A 16,651-nucleotide genomic window follows, 5' to 3' on the forward strand; every position below is an offset into this window, starting at 1 on the left:
AATCAATTTGAAAAAAGCATATCCTTGGGGGAGGGTTTAAAGGAGAGCAGCGGAGAGAGAGGCAGTTATCCTTTGATAACAGTAAGTGGACTTGGAATTAAGCAGCTGGGAGAGCCATTGGGAATGTAGCAAGGTAAATCCCTTGGAATGACACAAAGTATAAAATAGTACCAGTGCCCAGCCGGTCTGGTACAAAGTAGCAGTCTCATTGTTCGTGGGCTTCCTGGTAGAGGTGTTGCCCGCTGTGCAGCAGAGGCAGGGCGGCCGAGAAAGCTGGAAGGACATGGATGCCGGCGGACGGGCGCCGGGAGGCGGCGAGGTGTTGAGCAGGTGGCTGCCCTTCTAGCTGCCCGATGACTCTTTCCACCTGGTGCCGTGGGCACCTCACACCCCAAACCTGCATCTCCTCCCTTATCTCCTCCTGCCTTCCCCATTTCCTACCAGTCAGCCCAAACTCCAAACTCCGTGCTTGCATACACTGCGTGGGGACTGAACTCTCTCCATACATTCTTACCCCATTGCTCCGCTCATCTTTTTCAGTGCCCTTCCCCTTCTCGCATGTTGAAACTGTGCCTTCCCTTCAAGACTTAATCAAATGCTGCCTCTTCTCAGACCTCCTGACTCTCCATGAGAATTAACTTCTTTTTTAAAATTTATTTGCTGATTTGAGAGAGAAACATCAGTTTGTTGTTCCACTTATTTATGCATTCATTGGGTGCTTCTTCCATGTGCCCTGCCCGGAGATTGAGCCGACAGCCTTGGCGTGTTGAGACGATGCTCTAACCAACTGAGCTACCCAGCCAGGACCAGAATTAACTTCTGAACTCTCATAACACCTTGCTGTCTCTCTCTCATTGCACTTAACTGTCTTCCTCATTGGAGTTATCTTTGTACATATTCCATTCCCCCTATTAAAGGCTATAAGCCTCTTACAGGCGTTTTAACTCCTTAGGGGCTGTTTTAGCCACCTTAACAGTGTCTCCAGTTCCTCTATGTCCTTGGTAAGCATTTTGTGATATATGTTAAATGAGTGAATATACCAATGAAAACATTGTAAAAGCAGGTCGGGAGCAAATTGTAGAAATTTTAAATTCCAAAATAAAGGATTTGGCAGCAGGCACTTTGGGGTTATGAGCAGGGTTTAGATGTGCTGTAAATGATCATTTAAGAATAAAATGATGGACCTGCACCAGGTGGTTTAGACTGAGACAGACAGCCCAGAAGCTTATTCTAGTCCAGGGTCAGTCATAAAAGCCTGATAGAAACAAGCTGAAGAGACAAGTTCAGGAGAGACTCTGAAGGAGAAACTGACATGATGTGGCAGCTGGGCTTGGAGCTGGGAAGCCAGAAACAAAAGTGAGCACAAAGATGTCCCTTAAGGTTTTGAACCTGGGTACCTTGGAAAATAAAATTATAACCTCCTCAAGGCTAGGGACTTATTTATAATTCCCCCATGTGGCTAGCAGTTGCTAGTGAAAACAGAGTTATAGTTTAGGGCGAAAGCCGTATTATGCATCAGTATTTGATTGTGTAAGTATTGGTCATAATTTGAGTGTAGTCATTCATCCAACAAATATTTATGGTAACATACTGTGCTTTTTAAATTTCCTATGAAGCTTTAAACAAATATCCTTTCCTGGACTTTGTTTCAGAAAAAAAAGAACTTCCTAAAAGTCCACCTAGAGATAGAAAGGAATGTTTCAGGAATTGTGTTCCCTCAGCTACAGTGAGCAGAGGCTGGAGAGCCAACTGGTAGAAATGCTGAAGGCCTCTGTGTACCCTTTCTACCTCAGCTTCTGTGACCGGGAGTGCCATAAAAATAGGATACAAGAAGAGTGGCCGGTTCTGGAGAAGAAGACAAGTTAGGTTTAGAGTTTAAGGTACAAGCATCAAGAGGTCCAGCCTAAGTGGTTAAGGTAGTGAGCTGTGGAGCCAGACCACTTGGGTTCAAATCCTGCCTCTGCCACTGACCAGCTCTGTGCTGTTTGCAAGTTGCGCAGCTTCTCCGTCTGTGAGCTGGAGGTGGTAATAGACCTACCCAGTAGGGCCCTTAGGATGGAATGAGGTAATACCTGTAAATGCATTTAGGGCTCCAGTGTGGCAAGGCCCTCTGGGCGCCACAGCAAACTCAGAGGGTACCATTACTTTAAATATGTTAAACTTTCAAAAGAAGCAGCAGTACTTGACATCTGTCAGATACATTATGAATGACTAGCTCAAGGTAATTCGCAGTTTCAGCATCTGATTGTGTGCATTCCTTTTAGTAAAGCTGGGTTTTTGTGATTGCTCTGATCAAAAGCAGGTTCCACGTGAAAACCCACATAGGCACCATGAACCCACAAAGTTTGGAATCTTTGGCTCTGCACAGTGCTCAGCACATTAGTGAACATTTCATAAATGTTAGTTGTAACCATCTCACTAGAATTTCCAGAGAGCAATGGAAATGCGAGACCTAGAGTTCAGTAGAACAGTTGAAACCCGGGTCAGAAGTTGGGTGTCTGTGCAGTAAGTGAAATATGTGAGTGGGTGAAAGGGAATTGAGCCCAGAGGGGGCAGTGTCTCGACAATAGATGGTCTCATGCCAAGAGGCCGAGTTGTTAAGTGCAGTGGGGGAGAACAGAAGCCAGCCTGGCGGAGTCAAGGAGTGGCGAGAAGCAGAAGCAGCAGGGGCGGGACCGATACAAAGAAGGGAAGTCAGACTATCTCTTTGTGAAAGGTAATCTTTTCAGCGTTGTGTTTGTTTGGGAAGTGGTTTTGTTTGCTTGCTTGTTTATTGTTGAATCCTGCTTTTTAAGGAGGAACAGAGAAATCACATGGTAATATCTTTTTTTTTTTGAGCACAGCCATTTTTAATTAGAGGGAAAATTTCATATATACCAAGTAAGAAAAATTCTAAAACAATCAAATTTTAAGATTAAGCAGGCACACATTTTTGGTGTCAAAAACAAGAAAAGCTTCCCTCTAAACATGACTTTTCTACAAAGCTAATAGCAGAAAAGTCAAAAAGCATAATCTTACTTTCCTGAATGCATTAAGTACAGAAAAGTGATTTTACATTCACTATTTACTGACATATTCAGCTAAACTCGCTGGGCAGCCTTGGGCATTCCTTGTGTTATTTATCCATGCTGTTCTTTAATAGATGACTTCCTCTGGTGCCATTTATATTGATCTGTTTGCTTATTTGTACTGTTTTCCATTTATTCAAGAAATGCAAATGGCTGATGAAACCATAAAACATTGTTCACTGATTGTAACTAATGAATAAAAGAGCTCACTGCAAATGTGAGCAGGGTTATTTTCTGCAAGATTCATCACATGGTAATATCTTGATGATTCCCCTTAAAGTTCATCCCATTGGAGTGGATGTTTTTGTATACATAGGAGGAGCAGGACATGGTAACATTTCAAAGATGCCTTAATTTTGGTTTTACTAAATCAACAAAAGCCTATCCACTACCACTCAAAATAATATCTCTGAAGTTGACATTTCAGAGGCATTCCCATCAGTCATCTGTTTCCAGAATGTTCACATTTCCTGTAAGGAAACTAAGGCTCTCCAGGTAGCCTAGTGCCCGGCACAGCCAGGCATTGTTTCCAGTCTGCTAATAAGCTAAATTCTGAGCTGTACCTGGACTTGTGATGGTATCATATACATTCTCCCTATGATAAGGCTGAAGTTGAACAACAGCAATAAGTGGTATAAACTATTAACTACCATCTATTGAGTGCCTGCTGTGTGCCGGGCTCTCCTAGGCATTTTACATGCATAGCAGTCCTGACTGATAGGTACCATTAGCTCCATTTGGCGGAGGAGGAAGCTGAAAAGAAAAGACATGGAGCCAGAATTTTGGCATAGAGGTTAATTTCTTTAACCCCAAGCCTGTACTCTTTGCACTCTACCGCATGCATTTCTAAAGCTTTAAAAGATGGCCACCCAGTGCCAATAATACATCTTTGACAAGGCTAAAAGCAGGTTCTAGGTCAGAGGAAACCAATATAGTGTGCTGCTGTCTGAGATTAGTCCTAATACATATAGATGTTTTTAAATTAAAGAGGCAGAGTAGAATGAAATATAATGAAAGCTTGGACTTGAATTCAGCAGACTTAGATTCTTGTTCTGCCACTTACTAGCTTTGTTCTCTTGAGATTGCTTCCTCACTTCAAATGAGGTTATGGGACTAAATTAGGTGATACATGTAGCACACTTAGCACAAGGCACGGCTCATTGAATAGCTGTTGCAATTACTGTTGCTTTCATCCTGAATTCTTCAAAAGCATAAAATGAAAACATCTTTTTAAAAAAACTTTTTTTCAACCACTCATTTCATATTAGACTAAGCAAGGAAACTACGCTTTTATGGTTTGGTGGGGTTTTTTTGCTTTGCTTTTTAATATAACACCCACCTTTAGGAAGCAAACTGTGCACTTATCTCACCTATTTGGAAAACAGTTAAGAACCAGAGAAAATGGCGTCTCTAAGGAGCAAAAGCAGATGTTATAAAGCGAGTTTCCTGCAGCTCCTGGGAGTGCTTCAGGGGCGCTGGGGGAAGGAACATTGGCCAGAGACGCGTCACGTGACCTCTGGGCCTGTTCTTTCTGGAATAGCAAACTAGTGCTCAGCTACTTCACCCACGAGGGTGTGAAAACGATGAGGTAATACAAATGAATGCACACTGGCCTTTCCACGCGCACAACTCTGTCTTTCTTACCCTTCGGGACGCCTTTATTCTGCGCGTGCGTTAGTCACGCCAGGCACTTGCCAGGGGCTGTGGGCAAGATGAATAGCATGGTGTCAGCCTTGGGTGGCAGAAGGGAGGCTGCAAAGTGTTCAGTGTGATGAGCCTCAGCAGAGGCAGAACCTGGAGGTGTCATCTGAACAAAATCTTGAGGCTGAAGAGGAGCTAAGAAAGAGGACAGGCCTAAGTAAGAATTAGTAAATTACAATAATAATAGCTATATTTATAGAGCTTTTACTCTACAGTGTTCTCAGCACTACACTAAGCTTTTTATCTAAGGTATGTCAGTGAATTTTCACAAGAACCCAAAGTGTAGGCATTCTCTCCATTTCACAGAACAAGCTCAAAGAAGTGAAATTACCTGCCCAAGGACACACACCTGTTTAGTGGTGGAGCAGGAATTTGAACCCATGTTTTTCTGATGACAGGATCTATTCTCTTTCCACTGTACAGAAAGTATGTAAATTACATTCAGCGGTGTATTATGAGAGCGAGCAGAAGTATAGAGTATATTTTAGAAAGATTTCCTTTCAGAATGGTTAAAATTAAAGCTTTGGTTTGAAAACCTTACTTTGTCGCCCTCTCCTTTAGCCAGATCAGATTTAGGGGTCTCAGTCCAGTTTGTTCACAAGAGCATCAGAGGTTGTCATGGTTATGAGTATGGGCTCCAAAGCCAGACTGTCTGAGTTCAGGTGCTGGCCCTGCCACACCCTGGAAATGTGACTGTGGATCTCAGTTTCCTTACCTTTAAAATGGCAGTAATGATGGCACTACCTAATAGGATTGTTATAAGGCTTAAATTAATTTCTACAGGTAAGCTTTTATAATAATGTCTCCTGCACAGTATTAATATTAATGAAGAGATCGGATCCTGTTATCAGCAGAGGAATGCCAAGTTTTATTTTTAAGATTCCTAAGTTATGTTTTCGCTTAACCCCCAGATAGATTATCCTTTAAAACTAGAGTCATGGGTGGGCTTGGAAAGGGATTTTTATCAGATTCTCAGAGAGTTGTAAGACCCCCAAAGAGTTAAGTAAGCAGGACTGCTTTATAAAGAGCATTAAGAAGTTGCTCTTTGAAAGATCTTGATACTATGACAGATGTCATCAAACACCTAAAAGGATGTTCTGGCTGTAAAATTACAACTTTGTGAGTCACACTTAGTGGACTTGTCGCAAGTCATTTGCTACAGTTAATACTAATGTATCCAAGTTTTCAAAATATTAAACATTTTTATTAAATAAAAGGGGAGTCCATGCTGTCCCAGATGTAACCACTGTGGTTCACTTGCAATACTTTCACTTGCATGAGAAAGTCTAGAGTAGAAATACTAGTTTTGCATTTAGAATCACATGGAAATGTTTTGTATGTGTAGAGATCATCCATTGTTTGTGTATTTCTAACTAATTCAGAAAAATTCCTGTGCCCTGGAAAAATTTTAACCATTCAGTTTGAATTTCAAACTTCAGGTGCATATACTGAAGTTGCATCTTGTGCAATGGTTAGGTTCTAAGGTCAGCACATAAGGTGAAAACTGTTAGTCACGGTTCCCCGTGAAAATGCCCTGGGAAGGCTCCACAATGAAGGCCAACAAGTCCTGAGTCCAACAGAATGTCAGCCCAGTGCAGCTAGATTTTCCTGTCTTCCGCACCAGATGAAGTCACTGGCGTATTTTCAGGAGCCATAATTTTATTATTTTTAATGTTAGCTACAAACAGAATCACACTTGATGAGCAGTGAGTCCTTCACCCTGAGAGCGACATACAGGAACTATCTGGGGAAGCAGGTTTATCCTCTGTCACACTCCAAGAAATAGGTTCTTAGAGTGGAACCACCCGGACTAATCAATTCGTAGTGAGTGTGCCCACATATTCTCTCTCTCAGCTAAACACAGAGCCGAGGTGAACTTTGTGTAATGCCGCTCCACTGTCTTGTTCCAATGCTTAAAGCATTTGTGCTTTAAATTGCGCCCAGAACTCTACCTCTCTAAACAGGACTGTCTTTACCAACAGAAGAGCAAGGATAGGACCTTTACTGTTTAAATGAAATGTTTGAAGTAAGGCCCTGCTGTTTTCTTTGTCTGGTTTAGGTCAAGTCATTTCACTCTATCTTCCCCACCGCATTTCTATGTGAAAAAAGTTTGTTTTGGCTCTTTGGGTGCCACAAGTTCTATTTTGAAAAAGATGGAACAGAGAAGAACTCGTAGTAGTGTTCTACTGTAGCCTAACAAATTACTGCAAGCTTGGCAGTTTAAAACAGCATTTATTTGTTATCTCATAATTCTGTAGATCCGAAGTCCAGACAGGGCTCAGCGGGGCTCTCTGCTCAGGCTCTCACAAGACTGAGCGCACGGCCCTCCTCCAGGTTCTCACCTGAGGCCAGAGGTTCTCTCCCAGGTTGGTGGCAGCTCCTTCAGGCTGGTGGCAACATTTAGTTTCTTGCGGTTGTAGAATTCACGGCAGCTTGTTTTCTTCAAGTTCAAGGCCAGCAGAGGAATGTCTGCTGTTGCATCTTGTTTCTTTAAGGGCTCACCTACTAAGATCAAGCCCACATTAGACAGTCTTCTGTATGCCTGACTCACACTTAACTCACTGGGGACCTTAATTCCATCTGCAGAATTTTCTTTTGCCTTGTACCGTAAAATAATCGAGGCAGTCAGTACCCCATCACCCTCACCCGTCTCACCCACACTCAAGGGGAGGGCATTGGACAGGGCTTGTAAACCGGGGGCAGAAACCTTGGGAGCCGTCTTGGATTTCTGCCTGTCACGTAAATAATACCACTGAGTGCCTACTGAATGCCCAACCGTTTGATTAATTCCCACCTTTGAGTGAAAATGGTGTTACCTAAGTCTGACCTGTAGGGAAGCTCAGGCTCAGGGAAAGGAGGTAGCTTGTGTAACAAGTGAAGCGTGTGATGAGGACAGGAACCTCCATGTGCTGGCCCCAGAGCCCCGGCTCCCCGTTGCGCCGCACCGGCTCTGATCAGGCCCGCGCTTCCCCCTCCTTTCCAATGCGCTTGCTTTACTCCAGCCTCGCTGTCTTGGCTGTCGGCCACACCACCCGTCCCTGGCACCACCGCAGCAGCCCCCCGAGTGGTCGCCCCACCTTCACTCTTGCCCTTCTCCAGTCTCCACGGTCCTGACGTGCAGCTTGGCCGGGTCGCTTCCTGCCTCAGACACTTGAATCCTGGAATCGCTGCTTTTGGTCCGAGTCCATACTCTAATGCGTAGGTCACAAGGCATCGACCTGGGACGGACGGCTCTGCCTGCAGCTCTGACACTGCCTCTCCTCTGCGTGATGAGTGTTCCCACGTGCCGTGCCCTCTGCCGAGGACACACCTGAGCGTTCTTCGTCTGGCTAACTCTGCCCCCCTCCGGGTCTGGATTGAGTGTCACTTCCTCCAGAGGCGACTCCCTGGTTAGGCCAGGTGCTCCTGTTACGTGTTCCTGTGGCACCCGGTACTTTCCCTGTGATATCATCATGTTTTATTTTCGTGACATGTTGATCTGCCTGTGTCCGATTCTTGGCTATATTCCCAGTGTCTGGCAGGAGGTGGGCACTCTAATGAATATGTATTAATAAATGAATGGCAGAGCGCTTTGGTAGGTTACTTGTTTGTGTTACCTTTGAAATCTTTCTTTTTCCTTCTTTGTCATTGAAATACCTTTAATATCACGTATCAGAACAGCCACTTCTCATATGTTCTATTCAGGATCAAATAATTGGTATAAGGTAAAGCTGGGAACAGACGGTGGGCCTTTAAACTCTCAACTTCATGTGTTTTCCATGGTTTTGTGCTGCTTAACTGCCTTAGAATGTGAGCTCATCTTCGTAGCTGCTCACTATACCCAGTACAGGTACTCAGTAAATGCTAGTTTATTTTCTATGTAATTGAGTGAAGTCCTTTATAAGAGTTAATAGAGGAACCCTTCAGTAAGTGGGTTTGGATCTAATAGATTGGCCAGGAGTTGTGGCTAATTTTGTAGTTTTAATTATATGTTACAGCTGTAGATAGCCTGTGGAATAGGGAGCATTAAACCTTTTACAGGAGTATATCATGTTTGAGAAAGCATTGTTAAAACTCCTTCCAAGTTTAATAACATGACCAAATGAGCTATGAACTCTCTCAAGCACATACTTTCTCTCAATATTTTGTAGTGAAATTGATTCTACAGTTGAGAAAAATGTGACTATGTAGAGACTTTCACAAGTTACTCTTTTACCACGTACCCCAGTAAATGTCAGGCCTATGAATAAGCTGTTTTAAAAGATTAGTTTACAATTTTTGAAGCTGAATTTGTAACAAACATGCCGCAATTTTTGTATCCAAAGAAGTGCTGTCTCATTCAGAGCACTCACTTTGGAAGTTATCAGGAATGTTTCCATTTCTCAGAATGGTTTCAGAATTTCTTTTGTTGTTGTTTTAATCTTTCAGTTATAGTTGGCATATGATATTATATTAGTTTTAGGTGTACAACATAGTGAAATATATATAACTTACGAGCTGATCCCCCTGCTAAGTCTAGGACCCACCTGACACCATACATAGTTACTACAATATTATTGACTATACTCCGTATGCAGTATTTTACATCCATGACTGTTTTTATAACTAGTAATTTGTACTTCTTAATCCCTTCCCCTTTTTCACCCATCCTCCAACCCCCCCTCCCATTTGTCACCCATCAAAGATCAGAATTCCTTTTGGAATTAAAGTCAGAGCCATCACACAAGCTTTCTTATTGTCATCAGTCTTCAACAGCCTTGGAGGGTAGTTATTTTATGAAAACAGCATTAAGAACTAAGGTGAGCCAAGTGTGTACTCCGGTTTAAAACAATATGCAACTCTGAAGTCAAGAGACAGGTCTGTGTGGTTTATTAGTTTGGTTTTGGTTATAAAATCTGACACTTAAGGCAAGCAGAAGTTCCCAGTAACTTTTAAAGCGCCAAACATTCGTGTCATCATAACTGCAAGACCAGAAAGGAGTCTTGGGAGAAGATAGAGGACTGGTCAGCATATCTTGATGCTTACAGATGAGGTTTTGAAGGAAAGCGTCCTGAACACATCTCACTTTACTGGATAAAGATTATAAAGGGATAACATTTTCTTTTTAAATAGTAACTTCTTCTGTAAGGAAGCCACGTGTTTTCCTTCTTTGGCCCATAATGCGTAGCCCAGGCTGCCTCGGTTGTTGTCATCCTGGTGTTACCACTTAGCTTCCTTGTAGGACCCAAGGAAGTCACTGTTTTCTGAGTTTCCTTTTTCTCGCCCTTGAATGAAAGGTTTGGACAGGTGCTACCTAATGTATCTGTTCAGGTAGGAAAACTTAGCTTTTTTCCCTCGATCTTTGGGTAATTATAAAATGGAATGCATAGTAATATGTAATATAATCTTTTGTTTTAAATGTCCCTTGTTGAACTGGCTTTTTCTCAAAAATCATGCTTTGCTCTTGGAAGTGTCATAATACAGTGAAGAACAGACATGGGTCCAGTAGCAGAAATCAGTTTGTGGGAGTGAAAGAGGTTCGTCTTAGGTTGACCAAAGAATTGTCTTCGTTTATTTATTTACCTTGCCTTGGACCCTAAGAATGAGAACATACTAGTAAACTACACGTGACAGTAAAAGCAGGCTCGGGGAAATGATAAGACGATCGGTCGAACACAGAGGAACGGAAAGAACATAGATTTGGTTCTTGGCTTTCAACGTTTAAAGGGAAGTTACATGGTGATGGTTTCAAAAATGAGAAAAGCGACATCCCAGGAGAGGTAAAGAGTTTTCTTAGCACCTAGTTCTGAAAGAATGCCGAGCATGGGGTCGTCTGCAGGGAGAAGGGGCTTTGAGTGATCGTGGCCCGGCTGCAGCGGTCGGAAGGATCTACAGAGGAGTTGGCGTGTGTTTTTCACCTTTGAAAAGTGAAACTGGTAGTCACCCCTGAGTGGGAAGTAACATGAATTAAATTAGTCACCCGGCTTGGGAGAGCTTTCCTTGATGAACAAGTGTGTGTCTGTCCTGTTTTGTGACCGTCGAGTCAGGGTTACTCAGCTTGTGGTCTAATGCATCTCACCCTCTTCTGTTCCTACGTGCACCAGCCAAAAAAGAAGAACATGTCGGCCTACCAGGTGTTCTGTAAGGAGTACCGCGTGAGCATCGTGGCTGACCACCCGGGCATAGGTGAGCGCACTCCCCCGTTGGCGTGTACTTCCCGCGTGCGAAAGGGACCCGGGTCTCACTCGTTCCCTCAGTTCTGCGAATCCCGTTAGATGCTGTCTTAGCTCACCCAGCTGGGAAAGGGATAAGCTTTCTATTTCTAGCTCTTAAATCAATAAAGTGGAAAACTGAGTAAAATTAAACATTATGCAGCTCAGCACATAAACGTGCAGTTGCTCATTTCCAAGGTTCTGCGGGTGACCTTTTCCTTAACCTGCCCTTGGACGTGCGGGTGTAGATGATGTGTTGCTCACGGTTGTCTGTATGTTAGAAATTAGTGAGGTGAGAAGAACCCTACACCACGGACCTTGGGCGAGGCGCTCTCCCTCTGTGAAGCTCGTCTGCCTGAGGGGTACACCAGCTTCTGGTCGTGTCGCCGCGGTGTCGGGGGCGCGATGCGCGGAAGGGATGAGGGTGCCCTGCCGAGCCTACGGGGCAGCGTGCTCCTCTGGGCCCGCTCCTCGGCGGCTGGGGGAAATTCCTCTTTGGTAGTGAGCGCTCAGACATTCAGTAGAAATCTAACATCTTTTTCAAACCCTGCGCCACATACTTTCTTTAACCTAAATTGATAGTCCCTGTGTGGTGGGATTAAGGAATAGACCCCTAGGGAGTGGAGGCGTGCGGATTCCAGCCTGTCTCACAACTCCGTCCCTACAGAAAGGAGTCGGGAAAACTGGTGGAGTTTGGTTTGGCTTTTCTGAAACAATCTTGGGCTATTTAAATCTGATTTTCAGAACCTTTTTCCAGTTCTGCCCTCATCAGTCTTCTGTTTTGTTGATCATTAAACCTTTATTTTATTGAGTATCTTACTCTTTTACGCCAGATTTTGGAGAACTCAGTAGAAGACTGGCTGAGGTGTGGAAGCAGTTGCCAGAAAAGGACAAGCTGGTAAGTGCGCTTTCCTCCAGCCCCACCACCTGTGCCTTCCACAGCGTGGTCCCCACACCGCCAGAGAGCGCCGACAGTGAGAACCCCACGCACCCGTGGGGACGGTGCTGGAGGCGTGAGCGCTGGTTGGCTTACGCTCGGTAAGAATGTAGCTGCAAGGAGGCTGCCTTTTCTCGCGTCTTTGAGTTTTTTGCAGCAGCAGCAGCCTTACATTTGAGCCAAAAGGTGGCCTAACTTGGGCAGTGATTAACGTGTTAAAGGAAAAAGTCCCTTTACTACAAACACCTACTAGTCAGCCATGGTCTGAGAAGTGAGGAAAGCCTTCTGCTTAATGGTTGCTGCAGATAACAAAATCCCGCTTACTAGGTAGACAGGCCCCAGGCCATCATCCCCATCCGCCACTACCCAATAAAACCCCTACTGTGAAGCTGAGCCGGTGGTAACTAGTCAGGTCTAAGTCACAGTCACTTTCCAGTTGGATCATAGGAGGGTGGTCTAGGAATTGGAATTACTCTCCTGCTTTAAAGCACAGCTCATCTGCGTGAAACAACTAAAGTATTTTTCACGCAGGTAGTTTATCTTTAGTTTCTGTTTTTCATGTCAATGTTATCCTGCTATTGATGTTGCCAACCAGAAGGTCAGAAGAAATATTTAAACCACATGGGCATCATACCAAGCCAGGTGTTTCCTCCCTGATTTTCCATTTTGATCTTAGACCTAAACTCGATGCCATCAGCACTGAGGAGTGTTTGTAGTCCTCTGCTGAGGTCGGACGCCACCACTGTCTGAAGGCTGCTCAGTGACCCTCACCTTGGAAGTTAGCATAACCCTCTGTCTGCCCCCAGCACGGTTCCCTTCCTTCTCTTCATTCTGCTCTCTCAGGACTGCTTTTCCTTTTCCTTCTTTTTCCTTTTTAACTGATTTTGTTTTGTCCTGATCTGATTGCAGATTTGGAAGCAAAAAGCTCAGTATCTGCAACACAAACAGAACAAAGCAGAAGCTACAACTGTGAAAAGAAAAGCATCCAGCTCAGAAGGCTCCGTGAAAGTAAAAGGTAGTGGCCACACCCCTCTCCTGCTTTGCTCTCCCCTAGAGCACTGTAAATGTTGCTGCCTAACTGGGAAATTGAGCGAGCAGCCTACATTAGAAGCAGACCTTGAGCCCAGCCATGTGTGGTTCAGCAGTTGAGCATTGACCTAGGATCCAGGCGATCGGGCTTCGATTCCCGGTCAGGGCACATGCCCTGGTTGCGAGCTCGATCCCCAGTAGGGCGTGCAGGAGGCAGCCAATCAGTGATTCTCTCTCTGGCCCTTTATTATTCTCTCTCTCTCTCCCTCTCCTTTCCCCTCTCTCAAATCAATAAAGATATATTAAATAAAAAAAGAAGCAGGCTTGATACCCAGGTATTATTACTGAGCATTATAAGTTGAAAAAGGCATTTAGAAATGTAAATCAGAAGTCAGCAGACTTTTTCAGTAAAGGGCCAGAGAGTAAATATTTCAGGCCTTGCAGGCCCATGTGCTTTTTCTGTCACATATTCTTTGTTTTTTCTACAACCATTTAAAAATGTAGAGTTATTCTTTCCTCATAGGCCGTACAAAAACAGGTCACGGGCCAGATTTGGCCCACAGCCCATAGTTTTGCTAATGCCTGGCATAGCTCATAAATGGAAAATGAAGAGGGACACTTTTGTGGTGTTCAAGGCCGTAGAAAGCTTGGCCCCTCTAGTTCATCTCTGTTGTCAGCTTCCTCTACAGGAGTACTGTCACCCCAAAAGAAGTCTCCGCCCACCACCATGCTGTTACCAGCCTCACCGGCCAAAGCCCCTGAGACAGAGCCCATTGATGTTGCCGCTCATCTACAGCTGTTGGGAGAGTCCCTGAGCCTCATCGGGCACCGCCTGCAGGAAACAGAGGTGAGCCCAGGTGTCAGCAGCGTGACTCCAGTGTCTGGTGTAATCTGAAGCCATTCTCTCATTCCACATATATGCGTTGAGCAGCTGCTTTATGTTAGATTATGCCAGTGTTTAGGATGCAGTGATGAAGGCGACATATGGTAATAGAAGCATCTAGAGATTTGGAATAGAAGTTTACACTACTACCATCCTATTGAAACAGCAGCACAGAAAGAAAATAGAATACCTGTAACTTTTTTCCCAGCTTTATTAAGATATAATTAACATATAACCGTGTAACTTACTATTTTTAAATGCCATGGAAAAACTGAGTGTAAATCCCATGAAAGTTTTGATCACTTGTGCTTCTAAGATAGTTCGAGTTTTTCTGCACGTTTCCACCAAGGGCTTCACCAGACAGGTCAGACTGACAGAGGATTAAGAGTGCCTCTACTCTTTTGAAAATAGGTAGCAAACTGGGAAATCAAGGCTGCCAGGCTGTTCGTTACTCTCCTGGGCGTGGGCTATGCAGCAGTGCCCTTTAGGCCTGTCCTTGTCAGCGTCAGTCACGTGACCTACACAGCTGTCAGCTCCCTCTCTATTCCGTCTTCAGTTTCTAATCGTGTTGCCCCCTTGGCTAACTCAGTAGCATATATTTCAGTTTCCACTGGGTTCTAATGGGACCTTTCAGCCGAGAAATCAGTCTCAGCTACTAAAGCCATTTTAAGCTGAAAAATCAGTGGAGGAATATAAAACCATTCACTTGCTTCTGTGTGGAAGCTGAAATATTGTTCAACAAATAAAATGCCAGTGTCCACAAGAGATGAAGTTGTTTCCAAGTTCTTCGACTAGTATCAAAAATGTGGCAGTTCTGACAGTTTAGAAGTTACAACAATCTTCTGGTCTAGATATGTCAAAACAACTAGCGTCCTTTCATGCAGGCTGATGCTTGAATGGACATAGATATTTCCAGATTAAAATATTCTGAAATCTTTGGTTAGTTTTCGTATTTAGACATTGTTATGTTTCCTAAAAAGTTGGAATTTAAAATAATTTGCTTGCCCTAGCTGGTTTGGCTCAGTGGTTGGAGCATTGGCGCTTGGACTGAAGTGTCCTGGGTTCAGTTCCTGCCAAGGGCACATACCTCCGTTGCAGGCTCGGTCCCTGGCCCTGGCCAGGGCCTGTGCAGGAGACAACCAATTGATGTGTCTCTCTCACTTCGATGTCTCTCTCTCCACCCCCCCCCCACCCTCTCTGAATAGCAATGTAAAAAATATCCTTGGGTAAGGATTAAAAAAGAAAAAATTATTAGTTTTATGCGCCATCCATATTCCATATTTTTTCTCATATTTCCATTTTGTTTAACAAGTATTTATTGAGTGCAAGGCATTATTCCAGAACCTTAGGGGAGTGGAAAATCTGAATAGCTTGCTTGTTATTTCCTATCATGAGGAAACTTAGTTTAGTTGGAAAGAGAGAATAGATACATAATTAGCAGATTATAAGAAGCCAGCTTTTGTGAGCAATTACTGAGTTATATATGCGTAGTGACCAAACAGGGAAATTTTGCAGAATCTCTAGTCTGCTTTTTCTTATGTAAGTCTTATTGAGATATAATTCACATACCATAAAGTTCACTTTTTTTTAATGTAGAATTTAGCCTGGCCAGTGTGGTTCAGTTGATTCCTGGTCGGGGCACATGCCTAGGTTACAGGCTTGATCCCCAGTAGGGGGAGTGCAGGAGGCAGCCAATTGATGTTCTATCCCTCTCCCTTCCTCTCTCTCTAAAATCAATAAAAATTAAAATGTAGAATTCAGTGCATTTTAGTATATTCACAGAAGTGTGGACCCATTTCTACTGTCTAACTCCAGAGCATCTTCATTATCCTCAAAAGAAACCCATACCATTAGCAGTCTTTCCCATTTTGCCCTCTACTCCACTTTTTCCAAGACTAACATTTGCGTAGATCCTCACAATATTGCCATTTTCATGCACCACTTATACTACTACTATTTACTCTATATTTTACTTAAGTAAATCTGTTCATGCTTTCACACTGATATCCTCAATAAGTGTGATACTCTTTTTTTCCCTAATATCCATCAAAATGGATGTCTGTCAAAATAACTAATGTTCACCTGTAACAGGTCAAAGGAGTCCCAGTAAGAACCCCACTCCCACTTTAACCAGTTCTTTTAGCTCTTTTATATGTTTGAGTCCACATAAGGTTTTATTTGAAAAGGGGTTTTACTGCTAAGATGATGGAAACTGGAATATCCAATGCATAAGGTGAGGAAGACTGAACAGTACGGCTACGGCCCAAATGACAGGGCAGTCTGAGGTGTCTGTCCCTTGCTGTTCAGGAGCTGCGGGGAGTTTCTGAGTAGGGAGGGGTGTGATCAGAGCTTTCATTTGGTTTTCTCTGAGAGTAGCTTCTGTTTAGATTGTGAGGGAAAAGAGACCAGAACTGGGGAGAAGCTGTAACAATAGTCTAGTTTAGATATGACAAAGGTTTGGATTAATCCAATGAGTGTTTTTTGAGAGCTTACTGTGTGGGCAGCACCTGTAGTTATTAGGAGGCTAAAAAAAGGAATAGGACATGGTTCCTGCCCTCAAGTTGCTTATAAGCCAGTAGGAGGGTCAGACATAAAATATTAGCTATAATTACCTGTAAGGCAGAAGTAAATGGGATAATATTACTAATTTGCTAATATTTTTAAACAATTACTCAGCCAGCTTTGGTTCAGAGTGTTCTATAGGGATTCTTTCATCTAATTCACACTGCAGCTTTGTGAGGCAGAATTTTTGTTCCTCTGATTTTACAGAAGAAAAAGAAAACAGACCTGTGGAAGTGGGAGAGAGGAGACATTGGACAAGGAGGGTGAGGGGAAGGGAGAGTCAGTGGTGGTGAGGCCTTGA

General features: G+C 43.6%; 1 protein-coding gene across 4 annotated transcripts in view; it reads left to right on the plus strand.

The window, feature by feature from the left end:
* HMGXB4 (HMG-box containing 4) overlaps positions 1-16,651 on the plus strand; it is a 28,518-nt gene that overhangs the window by 7,813 nt on the left and 4,054 nt on the right. For all 4 annotated transcript variants that reach the window (XM_087814885.1, XM_087814884.1, XM_087814886.1 and 1 more), the window contains 4 exons: positions 10,832-10,913; positions 11,773-11,837; positions 12,786-12,891; positions 13,583-13,752. In XM_087814885.1, the coding sequence (XP_087671011.1) occupies positions 10,832-10,913; positions 11,773-11,837; positions 12,786-12,891; positions 13,583-13,752 (423 nt within the window). The remainder of the gene's footprint in view (positions 1-10,831; positions 10,914-11,772; positions 11,838-12,785; positions 12,892-13,582; positions 13,753-16,651) is intronic.

Source organism: Miniopterus natalensis, chromosome 2 (genome assembly GCF_054644295.1).
Source record: "Miniopterus natalensis isolate mMinNat1 chromosome 2, mMinNat1.hap1, whole genome shotgun sequence".
Lineage (NCBI taxonomy): Eukaryota > Metazoa > Chordata > Mammalia > Chiroptera > Miniopteridae > Miniopterus > Miniopterus natalensis.